The sequence below is a fragment of the Mobula birostris genome, chromosome 1 (genome assembly GCF_030028105.1).
Source record: "Mobula birostris isolate sMobBir1 chromosome 1, sMobBir1.hap1, whole genome shotgun sequence".
NCBI classification, from domain to species: domain Eukaryota; kingdom Metazoa; phylum Chordata; class Chondrichthyes; order Myliobatiformes; family Myliobatidae; genus Mobula; species Mobula birostris.
Window position 1 is genome coordinate 26,765,179 of NC_092370.1, and position 12,813 is coordinate 26,777,991.

The 12,813-nt window shown below is 43.1% G+C and overlaps 1 protein-coding gene across 1 annotated transcript in view; it reads right to left on the reverse strand.

Moving 5' to 3' along the window:
- The window catches only part of zbtb10 (zinc finger and BTB domain containing 10), an 85,378-nt gene that overhangs the window by 6,857 nt on the left and 65,708 nt on the right, over positions 1-12,813 (reverse strand). Inside the window, exons 3-4 of the mRNA XM_072253062.1 lie at positions 11,136-11,204; positions 251-426 (exon numbers count right to left, since the gene is read on the reverse strand). Coding sequence (XP_072109163.1) covers positions 251-426; positions 11,136-11,204 — 245 coding nt within the window. The remainder of the gene's footprint in view (positions 1-250; positions 427-11,135; positions 11,205-12,813) is intronic.

Consider the following 12,813-nt stretch of genomic DNA (forward strand, 5'->3'; position numbering starts at 1 on the left):
ACTAATCTACCATCATGATTATAAAAATTGTAACAAAGACTAAAGAATAATGCTTTGGTATGCCCGGTCCTTAAATGGAAGGTACAGCTAAGTTTATAAGCAAACATGTTTGAGGATGTTACTAGAATACAACAAGGTCATGAGAAAGAGGCAGGGGTGAAAGAGAACTAATCAAATACTTGTAACCAAGTCAGGTTCCAAGACCTTCAATCACAGGTTCATAGTTCTTATAAATAGTACCCATACTCACCAAGGAATGTCTCTTAACATGTTCTCTTCGTGTGAACAACTTTCCACAGATGTCACAAGCAAAGGACCTCACACCAGTGTGTATCAGCTGATGTCTCTTCAATGTGCGCCGATACTTGGCAATGTAATTACAATGTGGGCATTTAAATTTATTTTGGCTACCAATTGAAGCATCACCTGGTAGACATAAAATTGATGCAGTTTATTTACATTCCTGTTCAAAATAGGCATTGTTGAAAATTTGAAATTATTATGATGCAAATAAATGGCAAGGTAAATAAGCTTTTCAGATACACCCATGTGTAAGTATTTTCTCTTTACATAAATGGAGGTAGCATAAAATTATAGATAAATAGTTTATTTAATTGGAGCAGATTACATTTATTCTTTAAAAATAATTTTAAGCATGTTTAGGGGAACTGTCTTAATAAGGAAGGCAGTATTAATGAACATCGGGCTAGGAATCTGATGGCCATGTGGAACACGAGAATCAGCGATCACATCAGGTTGTTTGATGGCTGTGGAGAAGCATATTAACTACTTCAATGTTAAAACGTTCAATTAAAGAACAGCCAATTCCAATTACATGATAATGAGAAGGTAGGCAAAAAATAGAAACAAAGTTCAAGATTCAAAACTAATTGAACATTGGCTGGTCTTCAGGCTTCACTAGTAGCCCAAATATATTCTCATGAAGGAGGAAAAGTAGGGATTAAAGCCAGAACTTCCTGGATGACCAAAAAGGGTACAGAGTAACATTACGCAGAAAAAGCAAGTATATGACAGATTCCACATTGTTAACACAAATGAGAAACCATGTTGATTACAGAGAGAATTTCGTCAATGAATATGCTGTTCTGGAGCCTCAAAGATGTAATTGAGATTCAGAGGTGCAAAGGGACTTGGGAGTCCTTGGCTAGGACTCCCTAATGGTTAACTTGTAGGTTGAATTGGTGGTAAGGAAGGCAAGTGCAATGTTAACAATCATTTCAAAAGAACTAGCATTACATCCTTGCTTTTAAATTCTGAGGCTTTTTAAGACATTGGTTAGACCACAAATGATTGTGAGCAGTTTCTGACCCCTTATCTAAGAAAAGATATGCTGGCATTGAACAAGGTCCAGAGGAGGTTCATGAATATAATCCCAGGAATGAAAGGGTTAACATACGATGAGCATTTGATGGTCCTGGGCCTGTATACGCTGGAGTTTAGATGAAGGGAGATCTCATTGAAACCTATCGAATATTGAAAGGCAAACACAAGGAATTCTGCAGATGCTGGAAATTCAAGCAACACACATCAAAGTTGCTGGTGAACGCAGCAGGCCAGGCAGCATCTCTAGGAAGAGGCACGGTCGACGTTTCGGGCCAAGACCCTTCGTCAGGACTAACTGAAGGAAGAGCTAGTAAGAGATTTGATGTGGGAGGGGGAGGAGGAGATCCAAAATGATAGGAGAAGACAGGAGGGGGAGGGATGGAGCCAAGAGCTGGACAGATGATTGGCAAAAGAGATACGAGAGGATCATGGGACAGGAGGCCCAGGGAGAAGGAAAAGGGGGGGGGAACCCAGAGGATGGGCAAGGGGTATAGTAAGAGGGACAAAAAGGAGAGAGAGAAAGAATGTGTGTATATAAATAAATAAAGGATGGGGTACGAGCGGGAGGTGGGGCATTAGCGGAAGTTGGAGAAGTCAATGTTCATGCCAGCAGGTTGGAGGCTACCCAGATGGAATATAAGGTGTTGTTCCTCCAACCTGAGTGTGGCTTCATCTTTACCGTAGAGGAGGCCATGGATAGACATATCAGAATGGGAATGGGATGTGGAATTAAAATGTGTGGCCACTGAGAGATCCTGCTTTCTCTGGCGGACAGAGCATAGGTGTTCAGCAAAACGATCTCCCAGTCTGCGTCGGGTCTCGTCAATATATAGAAGGCCACATTGGGAGCACCGGACACAGTATATCACCCCAGCCAACTCACAGGTGAAGTATCACCTCACCTGGAAGGACTGTCTGGGGCCCCGAATGGTGGTAAGGGAGGAAGTGTAAGGGCATGTGTAGCACTTGTTCCGCCTACAAGGATAAGTGCCAGGAGGAAGATCAGTGGGGAGGGAAGGGGGTGACGAATGGACAAGGGAGTCGCGTAGGGAGCGATCCCTGCGGAAAGCGGGGGGTGGGGGGAGGGAAAGATGTGCTTAGTGGTGGGATCCCGTTGGAGATGGCGGAAGTTACGGAGAATAATATGTTGGACCCGGAAGCTGATGGGGTGGTAGGTGAGGACCAGGGGAACCCTATTCCTAGTGGGGTGGCGGGAGGATGGAGTGAGAGCAGATGTGCATAAAATGGGGGCGATGCTTTTGAGAGCAGAGTTGATGGTGGAGGAAGGGAAGCCCCTTTCTTTAAAAAAGGAGGACAACTCCCTTGTCCTGGAATGAAAAGCCTCATCCTGAGAGCAGATGCGGTGGAGACGGAGGAATTGCGAGAAGGGGATGGCGTTTTTGCAAGAGACAGGGTGAGAACAGGAATAGTCCAGATAGCTGTGAGAGTCAGTAGGCTTATAGTAGACATCAGTGGATAAGCTGTCTCCAGAGACAGAGACAGAAAGATCTAGAAAGGGGAGGTAGGTGTCGGAAATGGACCAGGTAAACTTGAGGGCAGGGTGAAAGTTGGAGGCAAAGTTAATAAAGTCAACGAGTTCTGCATGCGTGCAGGAAGCAGCGCCAATGCAGTCGTCGATGTAGCGAAGGAAAAGTGGGGGACAGATACCAGAATAGGCACGGAACATAGATTGTTCCACAAACCCAACAAAAAGGCAGACATAGCTAGGACCCATACGGGTGCCCATAGCTACACCTTTAGTTTGGAGGAAGTGGGAGGAGCCAAAGGAGAAATTATTAAGAGTAAGGACTAATTCCGCTAGATGGAGCAGAGTGGTGGTAGAGGTTAACTGATTATGTCTGGAATTCAAAAAGAAGTGGAGAGCTTTGAGACCTTCCTGATGGGGGATGGAAGTATATAGGGACTGGACATCCATGGTGAAAATAAAGCGGTGGGGGCCAGGGAACTTAAAATCATCGAAAAGTTTAAGAGCGTGAGAAGTGTCACGAACATAGGTAGGAAGGGATTGAACAAGGGGGGGATAAAACCGTGTCGAGGTGTGCAGAAACAAGTTTGGTGGCGCAGGAGCAAGCTGAGACAATGGGTCTGCCAGGACAGGCAGGTTTGTGGATCTTGGGTAGGAGGTAGAAACCGGAAGTGCAAGGTGTGGGAACTGTAAGGTTGGTAGCAGTGGATGGGAGATCCCCTGAGCGGATAAAGTCAGTGATGGTGTGGCAGACAATGGCCTGGTGCTCCTTAGTGGGGTCATGATCAAGGGGTAAATACGAGGAGGTATCCGCGACTTGTCGCTGTGCCTCGGCAAGGTAGAGGTCAGTGCGCCAGACTACAACAGCACCCCACTTATCGGCGGGTTTAATAGTAAGGTTAGTTAGGATTGCTGCGGAGGGAGTGGAGAGCAGAGCGTTCGGAAGGAGTAAGGTTGGAATGGGAACAAGGTGCAGTGAAGTCGAGACGGTTGATGTCCCATCGGCAGTTAGCAATAAACAGATCCAGAGCAGGCAGAAGACCCAGAGCGGGGTGTCCATGAAGAGGAGGAGGGCTGAAGACGGGAGAAAGGTCATCAGTGGGTGTGGAAGAGTCCTTGCCAAAGAAGTAGGCTTGGAGACAGAGATGGCGGAAGAACAGTTCCGCGTCATGGCGAACACGGAACTCGCTGAGGTGTGGGCGAAGGGGGACAAAGGTGAGGCCCTTACTGAGGACAGTGCGTTCTGCCTCAGACAGTTGAAGGTCAGAGGGGATGGTAAAGACCTGGCATGGATGAGAGCTGAGATCAGAGGGGGGAGGGGGGAGCCTGAGGTGTAGGGTTGGGGTGAGAGGAAGATGGAGCCTCTGAGGGCCCACGAGCTGACGGTGGGATCTGAGGGAGACGGGGTTGCAAAGTGGTGGTGGGGGAAGGGAAGATGGGAGTCACAATAACAGCACATAAAGACCTGGCCTGGAGTTCAAGGTTGAATATTGAAAGGCCTAGAGAGAGTGGATGTGGGGAGGATATTTCCTATAGTCGGGGAAGTCTAGGCCTCAGAATTAAGGGACATGCATTTAGAACAGATGAGAAAAAATTTCTTAAACCAAAGGGTGGTGAATCTGTGTGGGTTTCATTGCCCCAGACAGGCCTAGTCGTTGGGGTGGTGGTTGATATGTTCTTGATTATTCAGTGTGTCAAAGGTTATGAGAAGGCAGGAGATTGGGATTGAGAGGGATGATAAATCAGTCATGATAGAGTGGTGAAGCCAACTTTATGGCCTAATTCTGCTCCTGTGAGCTATGGTCAGGGATGGGAATGAGAGGAGAAAGGAGGGGAAGGAGGAAAGGCAGGGCAAGGTGAGTTGTAGGCACCATAATCTTCTAACATCTATAGATTCAGAGTAGTGCCCAAAGACTGGAAATTGCAAATGATACACTCTTATTTGAAAAAAAATGTTCTCAGAAAAACACTTTCAGTTAGTATTATACCTAAGCAGTGAATAAGCTTTTAGAAACAGTAAATAGGGTAATATTTGCACTTTGACAAATATGAATCAATTAGCAAAATTGGTTGTGTTGTGTATTTAACTTCCAAAAGCGTACAATAGATTAAATCTGTGAAATAAATATTAGGTATAGCAAATGTCTAAGTAATAGGAAATAGCAATAAAAGACTTTTTCAGACTTGTGGGAAGTGTACAGTGGAACTCAAAGGAGTTGTACTAAGTGCACGGCTTTTCTTCTTTATATCGATAAAGTGGATGTGGGTATACAAGGCATAATTTCCAATTAAACAAAACTTGGAGATAAAGTGAACTGTAAAGAGGATAGTAATAGACTTTAAGGATACAAAAGCAAACCACTGAGATGAAGATGTGGCAACATTGACTCAATGGGCCTTCTTGCATATTTGTTACTAACAGAAAGAAATATAAAAGGCAAATTTAAACTAGAGAGCACAATTGTAAGAGAGGTACAATAACAGAAAGATTTCGGATGTAATATTATTATCAAGGATTGCATTCATCTATCCAGCATCCTCTGACTTTCTACCATCACGCAGGAGACTCCAATAAGTAAAAACAGGAATGGTAGAAAAGGAAACAATTTCTTCCCTCAGGCCATTAGGCTTCTGAACTCCTAGCGCATCGCATTCAAAATGTCACTGTTTTGTACCTCACATTTATGCACTTTATTTATGTGTAATAAATCTGTAGATTTCATCCTTACTTTCATAAGTCATTATGTGTTATGTGTGTTATGCACACTACAGTTCTTTACACCCTGACTTGGAGAAACATCTCGTTTGATGGTATACATGTATATGACAATAAGCTTGACTTGTATGTGCATTGTATATCACAAATAAAAAGACATGGATACCATAGTTGTAAAAGCATATGACACCTTCGCCTTTACGTGTGGCGACATGGAAAACAAATGCAAAGAAATTATGAAAAACCTTCATAAAAGATTAGTTTGGGCTCAGATGGAGTATATCCAAGTCTGGGAACCACTATTTATGAAAGATGTGAAGGACTTTGTGGCTACAATGAGATGTATGAAAATAATTCCAGAGATGAGGTAAACTTTGTCCGGGTAAACTAAAGAACCTGGAATTGTTTTCTTTAGAGCAGAGATTGCAAGCAGCACAAACGAAGTTAGTATGACTTTGAGTGACAGACATAACAGATACAGTCTAGATATACACTTCAAACCAATTAGACTGCGGAGAAATCACCAGATGACTGGCATTGTACACTCATCTCTGTCACGTCTTCTATGGTGCCCTCATAAGCCTTTGATCCCAATTGATACATAAAAAAGAGATTTTGTCTCACTGTTCTCTGACTCAAAATAAATATGTCATCTTTGTCCTTGAAATGCAGGTTGAGAGTCTAAAGACCATAAGGTATAGATTACTTAACCCCAAGTTTGGAATAGCTCAAAAAAGTTGTGCAAAATCTTTGTTACTAGCTATTGTTACTGAGCTGATATTCACTATTTTAAAAATATACCTGTTGAAACATGAGGACAACATGCACAGACATATCAAATGATCTGAATTTTATCAACTTGAAACTCAATACCAACGTTGCAATTACCCTTATATCTCTATAAAAAGGTATACACCAGATTAATTTATGCATATAATTATAGAGCACCACAGCACAGAAACAGGCCCTTCAGTCCATCTAGTGTGTGTCAAACAGTTAGTCTACCTAGTCCCATCAACCCACACCATCCATCCATGTACTTATCAAAACTTCTCTTAACAGTTGAAATCAAGCCTCCATTCACCACTTCCATAAGACCATAAAATATAGAAGCAGAATTAGGTCATTTGGCCCACTCCGCCATTTCATCATGACTGATCCAATTTTCCTCTCAGCCCCAATCACCTGCCTTCTCCCCATATCCCTTCATGCCCCGACCAATCAAGAATCTATCAATCTCTGCCTTAAATATATATAAAGAATTGGCCTCTACAGCTGCCTGTGGTAAAGAATTTCACAGAATCACCACTCTCTGGCTAAAAAAAATTCCGCCTATCTCCATTCTAAAAGGACACCCCTCTATTTTGAGGCTGCATCCTCTGGTCTTAGACTCTCCCACCATAGGAAACATCCTCTCCATATCAACTCTATCAAGGCCTTTCACCATCTGATAGGTTTCAATGGGTTCACCTCTCATTCTTCTGAATTCCAGCAAATACAGGCTCAAAGCCATCAAATGCTCTTCATATGACAAGCCATTCAATCCTAGAATCATTTTTGTGAAACTCCTTTGAATCCTCTCCAGTTTCAGCATATACTTTCTAAGTTAAGATTCCTAATTGTTCACAATACTCCAAGTGAGGCCTCACCAGTGCTTTATAAGTTTTCAACATTACATCCTTGCTTTTATATTCTAATCCTCTTGAAATGAATGCTAACATTGCATTTGCTTTTCTCATCACAGACTCAATCAGCAAATTAACCTTTAGGAAATCCTGCACAAGGACCCCCAAGTCCCTTTATGCCTCACACATAAAAGTTGCTGGTGAACGCAGCAGGCCAGGCAGCATCTCTAGGAAGAGGTACAGTCGACATTTCGGGCCGAGACCTTTCGTCAGGACTAACTCAAAGAAGAACTAGTAAGAGATTTGAAAGTGGGAGGGGGAGAGGGAGATCCGAAATGATAGAAGACAGGAGGGGGAGGGATGGAGCCAAGAGCTGGACAGTTGATTGGCAAAAGGGATATGACAGGATCATGGGACAGGAGGCCTAGGGAGAAAGAAAAGGGGGGGGGAGCCCAAAGGATGGGCAAGGGGTATAGTGAGAGGGACAGAGGGAGAAAAAGGAGAAAGAGAAAAAGAATGTGTGTATATAAATAAATAAATAAACGGATGGGGTACGAGGGGGAGGTGGGGCATTAGCAGAAGTTTGAGAAGTCAATATTCAAATGCCATCAGGTTGGAGGCTACCCAGATGGAATATAAGGTGTTGTTCCTCCAACCTAAGTGTGGCTTCATCTTTATAGTAGAGGAGGCCGTGGATGAACGAGGCGACACTTCACCTGTGAGTCGGCTGGGGTGATATACTGCGTCCAGTGCTCCCAATGCCGCCTTCTATATATTGGCAAGACCCGACGCAGACTGGGAGATCATTTCGCTGAACACCTATGCTCTGTCTGCCAGAGAAAGCAGGATCTCCCAGTGGCTGCACATTTTAATTCCACGTCCCATTCCCGTTCTGATATGTCTATCCACAGCCTCCTCTACTGTAAAGATGAAGCAACACTCAGGTTGGAGGAACAGCACCTTATATTCTGTCTGGGTAGCCTCCAACCTGATGGCATTTGAACATTGACTTCTCAAACTTCTGCTAATGCCCCACCTCCCCCTCGTACCCCATCTGTTTACTTATTTATATACACGCATCCTTTATTTCTCCCTCTGTCCCTCTCACTATACCCCTTGCCCATCCTTTGGGCTCCCCCCCCCTTTTCTTTCTCCCTAGGCCTCCTGTCCCATGATCCTGTCATAGCCCTTTTGCCAATCAACTGTCCAGTTCTTGGCTCCATCCCTCCCCCTCCTGTCTTCTATCATTTCGGATCTCCCCCTCCCACTTTCAAATCTCTTACTAGCTCTTCTTTGAGTTAGTCCTGACGAAGGGTCTCGGCCCGAAACATCGCCTGTACCTCTTCCTAGAGATGCTGCCTGGCCTGCTGCGTTCACCAGCAACTTTTATGTGTATTGCTTGAAATTCCAGCATCTGCAGATTTCCTTGTGTTTGCGTCCCTTTATGCCTCAGTTTTTTTGTATTCTCTATTTAGAAAACAGTCAACCCTTTCATCCCTTCTACCAAAGTACAATACCATACACTTCTTGACACTATTCCATCAGCCATTTCTTTGCCCACTCTCATCTAAGTCCTTCTGTAGCCCCTCAACTTCCTCAACACTATCAGCCCTACAGCTATCACCTACAAACTTTGCAACAAAGCCATCAATTCCATCATCCAAATTATGACATATAATGCAAAAAGAATTTCTCCCAAAACAGACCCCTGTGGAACACCACTAGTCACCAGCAGCCACACTTAGTCCCACTCTTTGCCTCCTGCCAATCAGCTACCACTCTATCAATCCTAGAATCTTTCCTGTAATAGCGTGCGCTCATGGCTTGTTAAGCAGCCTCATGTGTGGCACCCTGTCAAAGGACTTCTGAAAAATCCAAGTACACAACATCAACCCTTTCTCTTTTGTCTATCCTGCTTGGTATTTCTTCAAATAATTCCAACAGATTTGTCAGGCAAAATTTTCCCTTAAGAAAACCATGCTGATTATGCCCATTTTGTCATGTGCCTCCAAGTACCCTAAGACCACATCCTTGATAATCGACTCCAACATCTTCCCAAGCACTGACGTCAGACTAACTGGCCTTATAGTTTCCTTTCTCCTATCTCTCTTTCTTGAAGAGTGGAATGACATTTGCAATTTTCCACTCTTCTGGAACCATTCCAGAATTTAGTGAATCTTGAAAGATCATTGCTAATGCTTCCATGATCTCTTCAGCCACCTCTTTCAGAACCCTGGGGTATACTGGTCCAAGTAACTTTCAGTTTCCAAACAGCCTTCTCTCTAGTTATGGTAACGTCACACTCTTCATGATTCCTGACGTCTGAAACTTCCACCATACTGCTAGTTTTTTCCACAGTTAAGACTGATGCAAAATACTTACTCACTTTGTCCACCATTTCATTAAGCCCCGTTACTACCTCTCCGGATCATGCAATATTCACTCACGCCTCTCTTTTACACTTTACGTATCTGAAGAAACTTTTGGTGTCCTCTTTAATATTATTGGCTAGCTTACTCTCAAATTCCATCTTTACCTTCTTAATGACTTTCTTAGTTGCCTTCTGTTGGTTTTTAAAAGCTTCCCAGTCCTTTAACTTGCCACTAACGTTTGCCCTATTATACGCCCTCTCTTTGGCTTTTATGTTGGCTTTGACTTCTCTTCTTAGCCATGGTTGTGTCATCTTTCTTTAAGAATACATCTTCCTGTTTGTGATATATACCTGTGCCTTCCTAATTGCTACCAGAAATTCCAGACAATGCTGTTCTGCCATCATCCCCGCCCGTATTCTTTTCTACCTGCAGCTTGTTCCACACTCGAACCACCCTCTAAGTCAGGAGTTCCCAACCTGGGGTTAAGGACCCCTTGCTTAATGGTATTAGTCCACGGCATAAAAAAGGTTGGGAACCCCTGCTGTAAATTAAACAGTGCCCTTAAATATTTCACCTTTCACCCTAAATCTATGAAATTAAATTCTGGTCTCATCCAAGCTCAGTGGGAAAAACCTGCTTGTATTTACCCTATCTATACCTCTCATAATTTTGTATACATCAATCAAATCTCCCTTCATTGTCTTATGCTGCAGGGAATAAAGTTTTCCTATTCTACCTTTCCCTGTAACTCAATTCCTCAAGTCCCTACAACATCCTTGTAAATTTTCTCTATATCATATCGATATCTTTCTTGTAGGTAGATGACCAGAACCGCACACAATAATCCAAATTTGGGTTCACCAGTGTCTTATAAAATTTTAACTTAACATCCTGTCTCCTGTACTCTGATTTATGAAGGCCAATGGTGCCAGAAGCTTTCTTTACAACCCTATCTACCTATGACACCACTTTCAAAGATTATGGACCTTTATTCCCAGATTCATACCCCTCAGTACACAACTACCTACTACAGCGCAAACAACATCCTTGATACAGAATGGCTTTTGGTGCAATAAAAGGCAACAAAATGAACACTGGTTGGAGTATGTATGTACATATTGATTATAGAAACTTTACTTGTATCAATATTTCTCAACACCTCTTTGCTCTTCCTTAACTACTAAGCAACCTGTCAGTATTGTCTGGAAGCTACCAAATGGTAATGGAAAATCTTGGAAACTGATATACTACATACTAGGTGACCCAATTAAGCTTTAACTCTATTATACCTTATTTTAGGATGGTGATTTCTTTCTCACAATTAAAATTTAATTGCAGGTATAAAAATAATTCACTGGCTGTAACTTCTTCATTTTTAAAAAGAAATACCAATTCTAGTTTGTTTTACCCACTGGAATTCTATTCAGTAAAGTTTATGTTGAATTTTACAATGAGAAATCATGGAAAAAAATAGCACATATTTATAGACAGGAAACATACTTGTATCAGGACACATTGTTGCACGATTTATACACGTTGCTTTTTTTGTTTTGCTCAATATGACATTCAAATTTGACTTTGAAAATACTTACCATTTAGCCATGTTTCCCCATTTTGCGCTTCCTGTAACAGTCCAAATCTGAATTGATCTGATGTCCCAGCTGGAAAGGAATAGGTAATTCCATTTTATTTTATGGCTCCCAATCGTAATTAAATTCATTGATTAATCCGGACAAATCTATTACTCTAGAGGAACCCACCAGGATTTACAAGAATCTAATGAATGCATAAAGCCCATTAAAAGTAAAACTTATCTATCCTCTATCCACATAGCTAAAGTTAGGCTGAGTTCCGAAGCATCATACGGAATATTACTCCATTCTCTTACCCAATTAATACCCACTGCTTCAAATAATTTAAGTTACTTAACTGATTTGATCTAACTATCTACAAGACGGTTTGATTTGTGTCTATTTTAATGCAAGGAATATTATGAACAAAGCAGATGAGCTTAGAGCGTGGATCAGTACTTGGTGCTATGATGTTGTGGCCATTACAGAGACTTGGATGGCTCAGGGGCAGGAATAGTTACTGCGAGTGCCAGCCTTGAGATGTTTCAGAAAGGAAAGGGAGGCAAAAGAGGTGGAGATGTGGCACTGCTGATCAGAGATAGTGTCATGGCTGCAGAAAAGGAGGAAGTCATAGAGGGATTGTCTATGGCGTCTCTGTGGGTGGAAATTAGGAAGAGGAAGGGGAATCTGGCACTGAGTCTGACCCTGTGGTACAGAAGGGTGGGATGGAGAAGAGGAGAACTGCCGTCATTGGAGACTCTATAGTCAGGGGAGCAGACATGAGATTTTGTGGGCGTGAGAAGGACACCCGCATGGTTTGTTGCCTCCTGGGTCCTAGGGTCCTGGACGTCTCTGACCGGGTGCACGACATCCTGGTACGAGAGGGGTGAGGTCCTGAAGTGTGAGTTTCGGGAACTAAGCAGAAAGCTGAAGAACAGGACCTCAAGGGTGGCATTCTCAGGATTGCTGCTAGTGCTATGTGATAGTGAGGGTAAGAATTGGAGGAGATGGCAGTTGAATGCGTGGCTGAGGAGTTGGTGCAGAGGGCAGGGTTTTAGATTTTTGGATCATTGAGATCTCTTCTGGGGAAGGTGGGACCTGTACAAATTGGATGGGTTGCACCTGAACTCGAAGGGGAGCAATATCCTTGTAGGTAGGTTTGCCAGCATGGTTCGGGAGGGTTTAAACTAATTTGCAAGGGGGATGGGACCCAGAGCAAAAGAGCAGTGAAAGAAGTGCATGGAGTAAAGCCAGATCTAACATATAGAGAGGCTTTGAGGAAAGAGAAGCAGAATAAACGGTGTAAAGACAGTAAGGTAGAAGGGCTGAAATGTGTGTACCTCAATGCAAGAAGCATCAGGAACAAAGGTGATGAACTGAGAGCTTGGATACATACATGGAATTATGATGTGGTGGCCATTACAGAGACTTGGCTGGCACCAGGGCAGGAATGGATTCTCAATATTCCTGGATTTCAGTGCTTTAAAAGGGATAGAGAGGGGGGAAAAAGAGGAGGAGGGGTGGCATTAATGGTTAGGGATACAATTACAGCTACAGAGTGGGTGGGTAATGTAGCAGGATCCTCTTTTGAGTCAGTATGGGTGGAAGTCAGGAACAGGAAGGGAGCAGTTACTCTATTGGGAGTATTCTATAGGCCCCCTGGTAGCAGCAGAGATACCAAGGAGCAGATTGGGAGGCA